The 16954-nt window shown below is 45.6% G+C and overlaps 1 protein-coding gene across 3 annotated transcripts in view; it reads right to left on the bottom strand.

Annotated features, from left to right (window-relative positions):
• The window catches only part of RGS8 (regulator of G protein signaling 8), a 41149-nt gene that overhangs the window by 11779 nt on the left and 12416 nt on the right, over window positions 1-16954 (bottom strand). Inside the window, exons 1-4 of one of the 3 annotated variants that reach the window (XM_083446554.1) lie at window positions 13901-14243; window positions 13611-13669; window positions 5468-5569; window positions 3712-3776 (exon numbers count right to left, since the gene is read on the bottom strand). In XM_083446554.1, the coding sequence (XP_083302680.1) occupies window positions 3712-3776; window positions 5468-5569; window positions 13611-13669; window positions 13901-13933 (259 nt within the window). In that variant the 5' untranslated portion in view covers window positions 13934-14243. Of the gene's footprint in view, window positions 1-3711; window positions 3777-5467; window positions 5570-13610; window positions 13670-13900; window positions 14244-16954 lie in introns of those variants that run through there. The other 2 variants (XM_083446553.1, XM_083446552.1) reach the window with 2 other exon arrangements.

Raw genomic sequence — 16954 nt, forward strand, 5'->3', positions numbered from 1 at the left:
TTCTCTCTCCCACCCACCCCACCCCCAAAAAAACCATTATCCATCAATTGGTGATAAAAGAAATTGCATTCAAATACGGCATTATAAAAGGGGAGAGAAAATTTCAGAGGAATTCTCATGGGTGGGGTGCAGGGTTTTTGATGCACTTACTTTACTTTTGAGAGGGCTGAGGAGTGTTTGTGAGTACCCTTTCTTTCTTTCTTTCTTTCACTCACTGGCAGACACAATCTGGCGATCCCACCACTGCCCACCCCAGCCCTGTTCAGTTAAGCTGTAGCAATGCCAGTGTGGGAAGAGCAGATCCATGGCTTTGCCCCACCACACTGGCCATTATGATGTCTCACCAGTGGTCTGTACTCTGCAGTCCTCCTAGATGCCCACACTTCAACCAAGCCCAGGGGGAGGCATAGTGAAGTGTGTCCTCTCATGGGGATTTTTCAGTACAGGAGCCAGGAAGATGACAGAGTACTGGGGGAACATTTACCGGGACACCCAAACCACCACCAGCCACCTCGAAAGGATAAACTAAGCTCAAAACCCTGCATCTCATGAAATTCTAAAGTGCTCTGAGAACGAGGCAGAAAAATGGAGGCCTCTTTCAAAGAGGAAGAAAGCTTTTGATTAACTGGAGGACAGATATCAGCACAGCTGAAGCTTGCATTTTAAAAGACTGTTTGAATCACACCAGGCTCCTAACATTGTTCCCTAGAATGCTGCCTCATCTTGGTTATGTTCTAAAATAGTGTTTTGAATCATTAGTCTCCAAGGGTTTCCCCCTGGAATGTTGGACTGCCCTGGGAATCTCTGTTGCAATGCCATTTTTTGCATTTTCGGCTTTGGTTGTACCACTGTCACAGACACTTATTGCTGTGATGTCACTATTTTCTGCGCCATAGCTTCCCACTCTGGATTTTTACACGCATTTTTAATGGATATTTGTTGGGTAATCATTTGCAGCTGATTGCATCCCCCTGGACCAGCCTACTGCAAGAGAGTCATGCAAAATTCAAAACTGGCTATAAGAAGCTACCTTAGGCGGAGTCATACTACTGGTTCTCTAACCCTGCGGTTGTAGCTTTCCAAAGCTTCAGGAAATAAGTCCCTCCCCACCTCCAGCTGTCTGGCTACATGAGATTATTTAATCCACCAAAGTATCCTCCTCCCCAAGAACAATACTCCACTATTTTAGCCGTTTTTCTTTTCTTTGAAATTTCACTCTGTACAGTGCTTAGGGTGTGTATCTCTTGCATTTGAAACACGCAGCAGGGGCATTTGTTCTGCAGCAAGGCCCCACCTTTTCCATTATGTGGGTGTGCTTTGGAAAGGATATAGAAACAATCCCTGCGGCTAGCTAGAGCAACATACTGCAAGCTCTGAAAGGTAAAAGCTACAGGATATATCCTGTATCAGGAGAAATCTGAACATTCCCAGTGTGATATGTCAGTGAAACAGAACAATATTTTCATGACTAGAGCTGGGATAATTCATTGGTTATAAGTGAGAGAAAGCATGTTGATTATATGGTGTTGGAGATTTTATATAAAGTTTATATGAAAATTGCAGATTGTGGGTTCCCCACCCCAACATAAATTATATTGTGTAACAACTGAAATAAGTAGCTTTTTCTTACTGAGCAGTGTGGGCGGAGATCTGCAGCCCACATTAGAGACTTGAATGCCCAATTCCCATTCGTTTTAATTAACTTGTTAGGCAGTTTTGAAAAATCTCAAAGCTCATCGTTAAAGCTGGAATTGAAGGGACTGTTGCAGAAAGCCAGACTCAGGTTTCAGGAGGATACCCATTCTCACAAGATATAACAGCAGATATGAAACTGTGAAACCAGCCAATGCCTCTACGCAGATCCATCCTTATTTCAGACATCATGATATATTGGTATATCACAATGTTTAGCCGGTGATGGATTGCGATGTTCAGAGCCAAATATCACTCAGCCCTAATGCAAGGGAGGGCAGAGTTAATAATGCCAAACTAGACATATCTTCACCCTATTCTCCTATAAATCAGGGCAGGGGTGTGTGGATCTAATTTTTATAGCTAAAGGGCATGATAGTGAGAAGAACCGAACCTTCCCCTTCCTTACCAGCATATGAGCCACTGCATACCAGATATGAACATGTTCTGAGGAGAAAAGTGCTCAGAGTGATGGACAGAGCAATCCTAACTCTGGCCAGTGAGCAGTAGGGCCGAACGGAGTGGCAGACCCACGGCTGCATCCAAAGCCCTTCCATCCCATAATGACACACTTTGGGGGGCTTAAGCTGGCTGTAGCTTTCTGACCAAGCATGCTTTTGACGGGTGCAGAGGGGACCTATGGACACTGAACCCCCACAACCAGCTGAGGGACATCTCCAGTCAATCCTACCTTGCTGCAGCAGTCTGAGTTAGGGAGCAAAGATTGCATCCAAAGTGTGGGAAAGTAAAGCATGGGAGTTGGGGAAGGATCCCTTTGCCATAATGCCTGTCAGAATTAGCACCCAGGAATTTCCTCCCCACCCTCTACTTTACAAGATCCATGAGCTAACACATATGGCTGCCACTGTCTCATATAGTATGGCCCCCTAGATATGCAGAGATCTAACACTACATGAAGACGCTTGGAGAAGAGATGACATGATAAAGGGACCCCTGACCATTAGGTCCAGTTGTGGCCGACTCTGGGGTTGTGGCACTCATCTCGCTTTATTGGCTGAGGGAGCCAGCGTACACCTTCTGGGTCATGTGGCCAGCATGACTAAGCCGCTTCTGGTGAACCATCTCCAAATATTTGAAGGACTGTCATGTAAATGGTGGAGCAAATTTATTTTCTGTTGTTGAAGAACAACCTTTCTCAATCTTGGGTCCCCAGATGTTGTTGGACTACAACTCACATCATCCCTAGCTTGCTGGACCAGTGGTCAGGAATGATGGGAGTTATAGTCCAACATCTGAGGACCCAACGTTGAGAAGGTCTGCTCCAGAGAGCAGGACCCAATCCAGTGAGTTCAAATTACAAGAAAGGACGTTTGAACTAAACATTGGGAAGAACATCCGAAAAATACAATTTGCTTGACAGTGGAGGACACACTTGCCTCGGAAGGTGGTGGTGGAGACTCTTTGGTTAGGGTTGTTTTTAAAGCAGAGGCTGCTTGGTGACCTACCAAGGATGCTATAGCAGTGAAAACTGGACTACGTCACATGAGAGGTCACTTCCAACACTCATGTTTCTTTTGGGGTGTGCAAGGCCTTTGAAGATGCACAAGTGAGATGCACAGTTTTTGCCACTTGGAGATGTTGTCAGCATGGGACATAATACAAAATAAATGTCAAACTTATTTTCTTGCTTTATATTCACATAACAAGAGTTGATTTAAGGAAAAGCCAATTGAAGACTCTCCTGTGAAAATCATCCAGGTATAAAACCCAGGATACACCTTAAGCAGTGCTTTTTCTCTGGGGGGACGCAGGGGGACGCATACTCCTAAACATTTTGTGAATCTAAGTTTGACCTCATTGAGGGGCAGTATTTCAATATGAGTAGGGAAATGAGAGTGCCCCTAAATATTTTTTTAGAAAAAAAGCACTGCTCTTAAGAGAACTGGATCCCACTCCCACTGGAGGCCTGTTACAAAGCAGTTAACAAGTAAATAATTAGTAAATTGGTAAGGTTGGAGGGCAAAGAATAGATTCCAGGAGGAATGCAATTCTACTCACATTTATGGGACAGAAGGACATCAAAAGAATCTGCCCATCTTGTAGCTTCTTCTGTTGATAATCTCCTGTGACAAAGTAGGGGGCAGTTAGGGTCAGTGAGCATTGCTGCAAGTGAGAAATGGGGATTGAGGAGTGTATACCAAGGCAGCCCAAAACCTGACAGAATTTGCAATATTATATGGCCTAAACAACTTGTGCAAAATTACAGAGCAGCTAATTTTCTGTTCTGTATCACCTCCTTTGTACAGGCATTAGAGTTCTTTTAAAAAGTATGTTGAATGTTGGAAAAGATTGGCGAATGTTGGAATAGATTGGAATAGATTGGACAAAATACAAATATCTTAGACCAGAAGTCCTTCCTCCTGGAGGGGTAACTGTGCTGGTGGTGCACTCCCTACTCCAGGTAACTTGTAGTAAGTATGCGAGTAGGCATTCTTGTGAGTAAGAGTGCTTTTGTTAAAAATACTTTAAAAAGGCAGGGGGATCAAATCAGGACCACAGTAATAGGGTAAAGGGTAAGCCCACCCACTGTTTTCTTAATGGAAAATTCCTCCCCTCTGTTGTTTGCCCCATGAAGGAAAACCTACGTGTCCCATGGGGAAAGTAGCAGCTGGGGTAGGGAGATTTTAATCCTAAAAACAGCATGGGGAGAAAACTTAGCCTCCCTCCTCAGCACTATAATTCTGATCTGCTCTTGGCTAAAGCAAGACTGCAATTAATATTGGGGGGTTTTATGTGGGAGGTTCTAATGCTGACTGTCCCATGTCACATCCAGGTTGTTCTTTAGAGAAGCCCCAAAGCCACCTCTCTGCTCCTCTTCCTGCTCCCAGCCAGTTGTTGCCCTTTCCCCCGTCTCCGGCAGCGTTCCTTACTCTGTCCAGCCAGGCTGACTTCTAACTGGCCTGACTCCAGCATCCTTCTACCATGGCTTGTGCTTCTGGAGCAAGCCTCACCAGCCACTGTGGTATGGCGCTTCAAGCAGAGCATACCAGACATCCGGCAGTGTGCGGAGAGAAGGTCATTCTGTGCAAGCATGCTTAGAGGCACACGCATAAAGAAATGCAAAATGTGAGTGGAGATATACGGATGCAAAGGAGGTCGAGGCTCTGGACAACTGCCACCTTCTTTTGAAAGAGGTTTCCAGAGTCCACTTCAAATTAAGCACTACACTGTTTTGCATCTCATTTATACTGTTTCGCAGCTGTACGTGGCTCACTTCTAATAGAGAACATTCTAACCGAGGCACATCCCACATCATGGGTAGGCAAACTAAGGCCCGCGGGCCAAATCCGGCCCAATCACCCACGGACAGTCCAGGAATCGTCATGTTTTTACATTTGTAGAATGTGTCCTTTTATTTAAAATGCATCTTTGGGTTATTTGTGGGGCATAGGAATTCATTCCCCCCCCCCCAAAAAAAAAAATAGTCCGGTCCCCGACAAGGTCTGAGGGACAGTGGGTTGGCCCCCTGCTGAAAAAGTTTGCTGACCCATGTCCTAATTACAGTATTTCATAAAAGGGTTTCTATTATTGTTGAATGGATTTAAGTTGGTTCCGGCAGAAGAAGGCAATCCATGAAGATTCGGGCTCACTTCGTCCTTCGGCACAAAACCTGTACAACCCATTTTCTTACAGGTTTGAAATCCATGCTGCCAGGTGCAGAAATTGACAATGGAAAGATTTAAAAAATCACTGCAAAGGAAAGCAGAGAACAACACAGAAAAGGAAGAAGGTGGATTGCCTCACCACTACTCACTTTAAAGCCCGGTTGGGTTTGTCTGGAAGGATAGCCGTGAAGTCGCTGCACGAGTCTGATTTGTGAGACAGACATCCCAGGCGAGTCCTCATCCCTCTGTTTCTGCAGTCAGTCATAGAAGGCGGGGGAGCAAATGGGAGAAAAGGAGAAGGGATAACAATTAGCAGCAGGATCAGACTCTGGGTCCACCTGACTCAACATCCTCTTTCAAGATGCTACCCAGAGAGCCAGGGTGGCGCAATGCAGGGGTCTCCAACCTTTGGGGGCCATGGGGCACATCTGGAACTTCAACAGACTTCCATGAGCGCCAGTCACAAAATGGTAACCGTAGGAGAAAGGCAGAGTGGCTGCCACAAAAGTGCAGAGAGCGGGGAAAGACAGGGCCACAAAGTGATGCAGGCACCTCCATCACTTCCACCACATTTGCTCACAGAGAGAAGCCATTTGCACCTTTCCTCTGTTCAGAACAGATGAGAAAGTAGGCATTCAACCTGAGATGTGGGCCTGTTTAGGAGGGGTCTTCATTGTCAGGAAGGTGGAGCCAGTGCAAAGAGGAACAACATAGCAGGAAAAGTGAACAGCCTCTCATGCATTGTGGATTTTGGAGGGAATATTTACTGAGCCCTTTCACAGGCACCAGAGGACATGCTAGCGAATGTGCTGGTGCCCACAGACACAATGCTGGGAATCCCTTGAGCATCATAACAAAAATAAGGTCAAAGGAATTTCAGACTGAATGCACGCCTCTCTAATCTTTGTGATTCCAGAGACGACCTTGAAGGGGGCACAGTTTGACACAGAATACCAGAAAATAGAGAGCTAATTTGCATGCGTGCCTATTTTCAACGAATTAAGAGCTAATTAGAACTTATTAAAACTGACTTTTTTAACTTTCCAAGACTATAGGAGTGATCTCCCTTTTGTAAAGAAGATAAATAAACAATTTTGCTTTTTAATTTTTTTTTTAGTACAGGCTTTTGAAGTTTATTATTGCAAAAGTTTACTGGATGCACAACCATTAGGCCATTTCATGCCTGTGAATGTAGAGGCAAGCTCCAGTTTTCTACTGAAAGCCAAACTGGATATGTGCATGTTTATAAAACACACACTTGCCCATTTACCTATAGCACCGCTGGATTTGGGGTGTCAGGCAGTTCCCCTGCCCAGGGCGCTGAGCCAAGGGGGTACAAAATTGAGAAGATCCATTTGTATCTACAAGTGGGCGTTGGTTGTCATCTGCTTTGGGCACAGGATGACTGTGGGAAAGCCTCACATAAATGAACACAGTCAAGAGGGAGAATCATCTTGGCCAGTAAGTCCTCATTCCTTTCTAAGGGCTCTCTAAGAAAACGGCTTGAAAGCCACTGCACTAACGCCATATTGATTCTCAGACTCCAAAATCTTAATGAAACTTCACCTTGCACTCTTAACCCTCCCTTGAGCCTCAGAGGAATTTGCTTCTGTTAACTTCACTGTGAAGTTAACAGCCTGCAAGAGCTTTTCATGACTGCACAGTTAAATATAAAATAACCTTTCCCGATGCCATATGGGAGGCCTCTGCAGAAAGCTTTGGCACTGTCTCCAAGATAATTTCACTGTGCCCACTTCTCCCTTCTGTTATAAACACTCTTGCATGATTTCTATTTATTGAACATTTTAAATGTAATTTTAGAGCAAATCTAAATGTTAGCTGATTGAAATGATTATCTGCTTGGCACCGTGCAGCCTGCCCCAGAGCATTTAGCTCCAGTTGAAAAACAGGTGACGCTTTAGCACACCCTAGCATAGGATGGAGGAAAAGAAACACCTGTCTTTTACAGTATGTGAATGAGCAACGCAATCTGAGCCCACTTTCCCACTAAAGAATTTTGAAATAGTAATTAAAAAGAATTTGTTTCTCATCAGCCACAAAAGCATATTTTTAGAGTTCTTAACTAATTGAATAATATTTAGTTTACTGAACTAACAGTACACAAACCAGTAACAAATCAAAATGGCAGTTTTCAATTTGCTGTCTAACCCAACTGACCTCTCTGTACTTCCCAACAAATCGTCTAGGTTATTCAATATTTTGCTGTCATACGCAGATGGCTATATTGATCCTATACTACTTAAGTTTGATATTGCTGTGTGCTCATTTCTTTTGAGTATATAATTTTAAAGATTCAGAAAAAGAATGTTTGTTATCTGCCTTTTAATTAACAACATTAATATTTGCATATTAGCAATGTGTAGAGTATACAACATATAGGGGATAAAATAACTAATACTCAAACAAACACTACCGATCCTTGACAGCAGGCGTTCCATTTTTATTTCAGTTCCCTACTACTGAAATAACAGCCTCCCAAAATAAAAATAATAAATCCTTAATTCCAGTTGCCACAAACTCAAACCTGCCTTTCCCAATGGAAACTATATTTCCAGTCAACCAAACCTTCAGTGGATTAATCTGCTGATTAACCACTGATTAAAGTGTGCAGTCCTTTCCTGCATATCAGTATACTCGGTCTGACCCTTTCATGTGAATTCATAGCGTCCTGCAAAATAACACAGACATTTACAGAGTGTTAACATTTAGTGGCAATCATGAAAGTAATGAGAGCCAATCCTAGCCAAGTAGGCAGGTAAGCTGAATAACTGTTGCTGCCTTAATGCATCCTGTTCCCTTTAGCAAGAAAGTAGCACACACGGTTCCCCCCACATGGTATCCTCACAACAACCCTGGGAGGTAGGCTAGGCTGAGAGATAGTAACTACACAGCAGACTTCATGGCCAAGACAGGATTTGAACCTGTGTCTCCCTTCCCAGTCTGGAACTTTAGCCATTACCCCTCCTTTATAAAAAGAAGCGCTGCAAGATTCCCTAATACAAAAAAGCCACCTGTGGCCAAAAGGCCAACTGGCACCAAGGCACAGTGCTGCAAGCGCAATTAGTACAAATGGCCGGCTTATGTTATGAAGACCTGGTAGTTTTTCTCCAAACCTGGGCTTGTTTCACAATTGGAGATGCTTTGGGTATCTTCTGCCCAGAGCTCCTCAACCACCGCCCTTCCTCACAAGGCCCCTTCTAGCAAGCACTGTGAAAATCTCACAGATCTCTCTCAGTTGAGGCACATGACATGTATCTCTGCAATGCTGCTTAAACTCCTCGGGTGTCTGAGAGAAAGGCAGTGACGATGCACAGCAGACAGGGAGACTGCGACAAAACAGAGCTTGTGTGGGACCTTGTCATGGAAGGAGCATGGCTGGCAAAGGCCAAGATGGGGGAAAGGCAGGGAAAACGTGGGGAGCCAAAGGGGGAAGGGAGGACAAGGCAGGGGGAAATGAGCTTGACATGCTTCCATTCAGAATCATCTGGAAATAAGGCTATCCCATTTTACCAGCAGCATAAAATGGTAGAGCCCTAAGGTGGCAGAATGGGGTGGTGCTGGTCATATTCTTTAAAAAGTAGTGAGGTGCCACATCAATGAGAAGATAGATCAGATCTCTCTCTGCCTGGGGGGAGAAACTTTCGAGAGAGGTTATTTCTTTGTGGCATCAGAAGTGCTGCAGCACCGCAGGCCATCTCCGTTTGTTAATTCCTTCCCCGACTGACTTGTGAGAGTGGCAAACACAGTTTCCAGGAGGCAGTACTTCAGGGAAGAAAGAGTAACCACGCTGGGTTCTGATACTGCAAATTGTAGTATTTTTTGCAAAAGGAGGGCAACTGTCCTCAACAGAGCAAACTCTCTCACCTCCTGGAAGCGACAGCTGACCGTCCTTGTAGCTTTTCAGAACACAGAATTGGTAAGAGCCCTAGCAAGCTGTTGTCCCTTCCCCTGAGCATGGGTGAAGCCAGGATTTTTGTCAGGAGGGGCAGGCCTTTAGCTAGGGGAGGGCAGAACCTCAGTTTGCTATGTCTTTTTATTGGACGAGACACTGAGGGGTTGCAGTGCAATGTTGTTCAGCAAGCAAGGCAGTCTCAGCTCAGGACTGAACTGGATGAGGAGTTGGTTAGAGCATGGTACTGATAACACCAAGGTTGCAGGTTCGAGCCCCTCCAGGAGGTTGGACTAGATGGCCCTCAAGGTCCCTCCCACCTCCACAATTCTATGATTCTATGCCCTTGCTACTCCTTGACATCAAGGTTGAGGTTGCTGGGCAGTAACATGGAGAAGATGGCTGGCATTTGAACTGGCCTGAGAATGAAATAACAGGAGGACTTGATGCCACATGAATGGATGCAGCTCCTTTAACAGCCTCAGTTGTTCACATGCATGCACTGAGGAATCTGCCAGCAAGTCCCCCACCTCCTGGGGCCTTTATGCAGAACACACACAAGTTCAAGGGGAAAGAGAGTGGAGCAAGAGTAGCAGGCCAATGCTAGATAGAGACCACCTGCCAATTCGCCCCTGGAAATACTCCCCCTCAGTTCACATATGACTTTTACAACATGCCTCCTTTTATGTATTCAGTGGTCTTTGCTTGCCTGATCTTGAATCTGGACTAAGGATTTTGAGCCCTTGTGTTCTGATTCAATACATGATATCCAATCACGGAATATTTCAGTATTTGGGTCACTGCCATTGGCCCTTAAACTCTGAGTTATGATTTGCAGCTTGGAAGTTTAGACAGCCAATCACATTGAGAGTGGGAGTGGCCCAGTTGCTTTGCCCCTGTTGTCCAGTTCTGTTAGTTCCAGTGCTTTTTTTTCTGGGGGACGCAGAGGTACGCACACCCCTAAACATTTTGTGACTCTTTGTACTTTTGTCCATTTACTGTATTTATTTTCCCCGATATGAACTATAAAATCGTGATTTTCTTGAGTCAAAATGAGAGTACCCCTAAACATTTTTTTTTTAGAAAAAAAGCACTGGTTAGTTCAATAAAGGTTCTTGCTGTTATCACTGTGTCTTGCTTCATGGGAACCAACTACACTTCAGCTCCCCTGTAGCATCTTGTTTTGTCTTAAGAGAACGAGGCTGGAAGTTTCCAATTCAAATTTTGCCTCACCCAAACTTCTTAGTGCAGCACCACACTTTTCTACGTAAGAAAATGAGAGAGTTGCAAGGTGGAGTCTCGGCCAGACACCTAGCACAGAGCACCTTAATGTTTTATATTTGTGTGGAAGTGAGAATTTTATCAAGCGCAGCTTTTCACCTCCTTGGATTTAAAGCCGTGCGGGTGGTTGCCCCACACAGGGCACTGAGCTAAGAGGGTACAAAACTGAGAAGATCCATTTGGAGACGCCAAATGTTGACCTTGCTCCAGGCACTATACAGTGGTACCTCGGGTTAAGAACTTAATTCTTTCTGGAGGTCCGTTCTTAACCTGAAACTGTTCTTAACCTGAAGCACCACTTTAGCTAATGGGGCCTCCTGCTGCCGCCGCGCCGCCGGAGCACAGTTTCTGTTCTCATCCTGAAGCACTATTTCTGGGTTAGCGGAGTCTGTAACCTGAAGCATATGTAACCCGAGGTACCACTGTATTACCAAAGATTAGCAAGGCCCGCCCCTGTTTGCATGTGGTTACCAAAGTGCTCAAGAGGAGAACATTGGGCACCTGTCAGGGATTGGAAATCTGCTCCACATGTGACTGGGCTCCAATTCCTATCAGCCCCAGCCAGCATGATCTGCGTTGAAGAGACTTGAAGTCCCATGGACCAAAAACCCCCAATTAAGAGTTAGGTTCATGCTACAGGTTGGAGTTAAAGAGGAGCCCAAATTGAAGGCAACTGCATCTGTGATCCTAAATAAGCCACGTCTATCTCTCTGCCTCAGCCTCCTATCTGCAATTTGGGGGTTAATGGAAAGGAGAGGTGATGTTAAGGGCCAAGAGTAAGAAACAGGAAGACACCGTCTCAGGTGTCATCTCTGCCTCAAACACTTTCAGTGGCCTTAGGCAAGTTGCTCTTCTCTCAGCCTTGGCATTTCATAACATGGATGTAATATTCGCCCATCTTACAGGGCTGGTGTCCTTAGGACCTTTGGAATGATGTATACAAAGCACTGTGTAGCCTTGAAATGTGTGACTTAAATGCTAAGGGTTGATACTGGCAGAGGAACATGGAGCAGATGGAGTGGGACACCTGTGTATGAATGAATGATATTTGTTAGTTGCTTTTCTTACAAAATAACCCAAAGAGACATTACAACCAGTTAATAATAACAGCAAAAACCTAAAAAACACAACTAGACAGATAAAAGGAAGGATTGCATGTCTCACTGCATTAAAAGATGCCATAATGCCACCTTTCAAATAAAGGCCCAAAAGCCAAGGCCTTGTGCCCAAAACTGGATAGAGGTGGTGCTGGGTGTGCCTCCCTGGGGAGAACATGAGGCCAACACTGAAAAGGCCCATTCTCAAGTTGCCTTCCTCCAAACCTCCCACATTCTTTTGCATGGTAAGGCAGAGGAGGTTTCAGATCAGAATTGTCCTTCTAGATGGGCTACCTTCCCAGGTTGACAAGCCCCATCTGGCCCTCACTTCCTTCTACAGCACCTGCAGAAACCTCCTTCTTGGCCATTGGACCCACTATTGGTCTTGTCCACTCAATCCACCAGATCCTGTCTTCAGATGCAGGAGAAGTCCTTAATTCACTGAGGGTTTGAGACCCATTGGCTACCCTCACCTGTGGCCGCTGTCACCTGCTGACAGCTTCTAGGAGCCACAGGTGAGAGGTGAGTGCAGAGTGAGAATCAAAGGTGGACAAACTACCCCAGAAGGAGCATGTCATGCACCCCACCAGAGGTACTACCCCTCCCCTAACACCTCATGGAAACTAATAGAGACTGGAAAAATGGATGCAGTTATTAAGTAGATCTTACTTGGCACAGCACAAGTGGAATCATCTGCAAAACAACTCTCCTTTTGTGCTTCAGCAGGAAGGATAAACATAAAGCAGATAGAAAAGACTGACAGTGCAGAGGCAAGGAGATGGGCCTGAAGGTCTTCAGAAATCCAAAGTGGGCAAGCAGGGACCAATCCCAGCATGCACTTAAAAATCTGATTATGTACACACACACACAGCCTCTTCTCCTCTAACTAATGGAGCAGGGATTGCATTAAATGCCCGCAAGTGCATTCATTTTAATCCTTATCCCAACCGTCTGCCTTGTGCTGTATTTTTGCTGAAATCAACCCCTGTAATTCCCTAAGCCCTTTTGAATTTCCTCATTAGCGCACTCTCAGCCCGCCCACCCCATTGCCACATGAGGCTGCAGCACGTGAGGATGCTTTCCCTGAGTTCCCCTGGCTAGAGCTGCCCATGTGAGAAACTGGGTCTTCTGTTCCTCCCTCTCTTTGCGCATGCACAGGCCTCTGTGGCTGACCAATAATTTGACCTTCCCTGTGCTGCAAAATCTTGGGACAGGGTGGTGGGCGGAGAATAGAGCAGCTTTCAGACAACCATAAACCTGCAAGCACATCAAAGTTTTGTCCTGGAGTTATTTGACCTCATTTTGGGTGCATCTGACCTGGCCCACTCCCCTCCATCCTATCCGCCAAGGCACCTCCTGTCGGTCAGGGCACAGGGGAAACAGCTCCAGGGTCTGTTTTAAATTCTCTTCCGCTCCTCCTGGATTCCAAAAGGGTTTTAGTCTATTCATGATTTCACAGTAACAGGCAAAAGCATTTGCGGCAAAGTCTCCCATCTGTCCCATTCCACCGCTATTCTTAACAACAACAGGGATGGCACAAAGGGTGGTTGTTGTTTTATAAAAAGAGGTTGTTTATTTTGTAGGGGAAACCACCTGGGTGGTCCCATCTATTAGGCATTTGCTTTCCCCCAAGAAGGAATCTCCTTTTCCCTTTGCAATAAAGGGAGCAGCTGCAAAGGCAACCCTTTCAAGTGCACCCAGGTGCAGATTTCGAGGTCTCAGGTGGGGGAAGGGGTGGGGGAAGTCTCCCCATTATGTGACACCCAACTTGGACAAGAGGTTATTGCACCATCACCAAAGGCATCGTTTAATATATTTGGATGGGGGGAAAACAGCAAAGGACAAAACGGAAGAACAGAAATGTCTGTCTAAAAAAGGTGGTGGAGGGGGGCAATGACAGTAAGAATGCCCATCAAATACAGACATTCAGGAGAGAGCAGACACATTCAACATGGACCGTGCACCCCAGACAGACAACCCCAGAGACCAAGCAAAGATACTCACTGCCTTTGCCCTGTCCTCGTGCTCTGGAGGTCTTTGCCAATTGTGTGGTCAGAGAGGCTCTATGGAGAGAAGAGAGCAATCTCTTAAGCTGGGAGCAAAACCCACAGACAGCGACACACCTCCCTGCCTCCCCCTCCCCCTATTTCCCTAAGCAACGGTTCTGCTGAAACCTCTCTGCATATCACATCCAGTAAACACTAAAGCAGCCTAACTGAGCAGGCTTGAGGTTTGGCTAGCACTGCAGAGCTGGCTCACAACATTTCCATTGGTAGGATTTGAGAAGTGCCCACCTGATCAGAGCATTTCGAAGCATCCTCCTTCATCCTGCTCCTCCTTGTTAACCTGATGGCATTCAAATCCCTTTGCTTCTACTAAATTAAAGTAATCCACCACTCAGGGTACGCAGTAAATGTCTGATAAAACGTTTGCTGGGAGGATTCAGATGGGAGTCCCGTCCCCCCCGTAAACATCCATTTGGTCCTTGCTTCAGCAGTTAGAAGAAAGCACTAGCCTGTATTTAAATAAGTATTTAAATAAGTCCTTGGTGGGTTTAGGATAGGATGGTAAATCCATGGAGGTTTCTGTGCAAGGCAGCTGGTGGAGTGGGGTTGAGGAAAATAACATCAGCGAGTTTCATTAAAGAGCGCCAGTGCCAGTGAAGTCAAATTGCATCTATTAAACAGCAAGGGGGGTTTCTTATTGGGAGCACTCGTGTGATAAATACACAGCCATTTTTTAAAAATAAAAAATGTGATTCAGAGTCAACTAAATAGAAATGTGTGAGTTCCTCCTCAGTTCATCAGCCTGGGTGTGATCTCACACTTTCTTATGCTTCCTCTCACCTGACTCCCATCATCAGTCCAGATCTCCTGCCAGCTCAGGCACACCTCTGTCTCACTTCCTCTCACGCTCTTTTCCTCTAGAGGTGGAAGGAGCTTTGAAGGCCATCACATGCCACCCTGTGCAATGAAGGGATTTCCCTAGCTGTAGCCCATGCCCAACAGAAGTCACCTGGGGCTTCTCACCGTCTCAGCTTGGTGGTCACATATTTATTGGGCGATAAATGAGTGGTGAACTTCGGTCCAAGGATAGTCACACTCAGGAGCAGCCCTGCAGCAGATGTCCTCTTGGCCAGGGTCCCTGGGGTTAATTTCAAAAGCCAGAACTGTTGCCAGGATTTGGAGTGCAGCAAGCAGGAGGATACTTGATCAGGCAAAGGCAAACATCCGGGATTCCTGTATTGACACCTTGCCAAACATCAGGGTCAGCCACAGCTTGACCGAGATCTTCTGGCTCTTGTGAAACCATTCAAGGTTGCCCAGTGAAGGACCATACGGGTACTATTGGCTTCAGAATGGTTCCACCCCCAGGCAGGCCATTGCTTCAGCCTGACAAGACCTAGTTATACATACCCTCACTAGGTCAGGCCTGGGTAATAGTTTACTTTTAGGCTTTCCCTAGCTGGCCCACAGCTTCCTTACATCTGTCTGTAACCTGTTTATTCCTCTGACTTTCTCTGCCACCTGTCTACATGACAAATAGATTTTAAACTGTCCAATGAACAGTGTTTTTTGGACATACTGTTGGTTTATTGGTTTGTATTTTGGTTAAGAAGAAAATACTAGGTATAATAATAGACGGAGAATTCCCTGGATGGAAAGATCCAGGTTTGAGGCAAGAACTCATTGGTGAGAGAACCACAGCAGAAACCTAAAATCATGAACAATGCAGCAAAGTAAAGTGTGGAAATATAGCCTCTTAGACCTTTAAAAATTCCCCTTCCAAGTTGCTTCCAAAGTTCCCCACTTCCCATCATCTCCAACTAGTAGGACCAGTCCTCAGGAATTATGGGAATTATAGTGCAAATACAGCTGGAAGCCCGTGTTTGGGAAATGAACAGTGTTCCCAAGTTGTAAGTCTCTTGAGGGGGCGCCCGGGAGGAACATGGCGGCTCAGCTGCCCTGCAAGCCCAGTGCTTCCCAGGGTGATCTGCCCCTCCTGAACCCCCCACCTACACCACTGCTGTGGCCTGGGCCAAATGGCTCACACAAGAGCACAGGATCAAAAGATGGAAGACCCTATGCACACTCCTTCCTGCTTCCTTGGCAGAACTTCCAGAAGCTTCCAGAAGAACAGCTCTGGCAGGGGCAGTGGAGGCCATGCAGGCTGGTGTCCCCTCTCCTGAGGCTGCGTAGGAGGAGGCCACGGAGAAAGATGAAAGGGGGCAAGGCAGGGGACAGTGGCAGGGAGGGGGCAGGCAGGCGAGCGGCAGGGTCAGTGGGATGGGGGGGGCCCTGATTTCCCCACCTGAAATGTTAATAGGGTGCAAATCCACTTCCAAAACAGAAAAAAACCACCACATATTTTTGTGATAAGAAAAGTGAAGGCAAAATGCACTGGTGTAGGTTAATATAAACTCTGCATATGCAAATCAGAATGAACGCTTAATAAACAGCAATACTGTTTAACTTCATGCAATTTTGGTGCAAACAAATCTGGATGAATACTAAATAAACAGGTCATTTGAAAGAGCCTCGGTCTCTGCTGCTATGATATTCATCCACAGATTAATTATTGTGACTTCTTCGATGTCCATGAAACTAGCTCCTAAAGAGTGCAGTAAATCATAGCAACATTCCTGGTTTATCGTGTTTCGCTATTCCTTTACAATCAAGTTGTTTAGATAACCTATTCAAGACTGCAGAACCAGTTTGTTAGCCCAAGAACTGGAAAAAGAAACTATGAGCTGTAAGGTCAGTGAAAAGGTAGTATCCAAAAGCCTTTGGTGCCCTGCTGGTACAATTTTGTCTTCGCCCCAAGTTAAAGGGGCTTCTGCTGCAGCTTAGAGCAATTGCTTCTTTCACATCCCTTGTAGCACCAATTTTTGTTTTCAATCTGCTTTCTCCATCCTAGCTGATGTAAGAGTCTTAGCTTTGCTTTTCCCATTTATAACTGATGAAGGGCATTTGAATCACTTGTGTCATGTAGTCAATCTGCCAAAAGACATCATCATAACCTTCTTTGCCTCTAGTAAAATAGCTATTGTCAAGTTGCTCTGTTTGTCACAGCCTTAAGCAGCTGTTTTTGCAGCAGTAAACCCACATTATTGGAGGGAAAGGATTCAATATTTCTCAGTTTGGCAGCTTACAGCGTTCCTGGCCATATATACACTAAGTGAAGCTGAAGCCTGGGAAAGCCTGATAGCTCTTTGTATATCCTCTTTCAAAGCAGGGGGCGGAGATGTGGCAGGCCGGTTCTGTCCATGCACCGGACTCCTTAGGGTGCTTCCAGATGACCTCTTTATTGAGCATTCATTCTGGTTTGTTTTCAGGGAGATGACATTG

Source organism: Podarcis tiliguerta (assembly GCF_965153285.1).
Source record: "Podarcis tiliguerta genome assembly, chromosome: 6".
Lineage (NCBI taxonomy): Eukaryota > Metazoa > Chordata > Lepidosauria > Squamata > Lacertidae > Podarcis > Podarcis tiliguerta.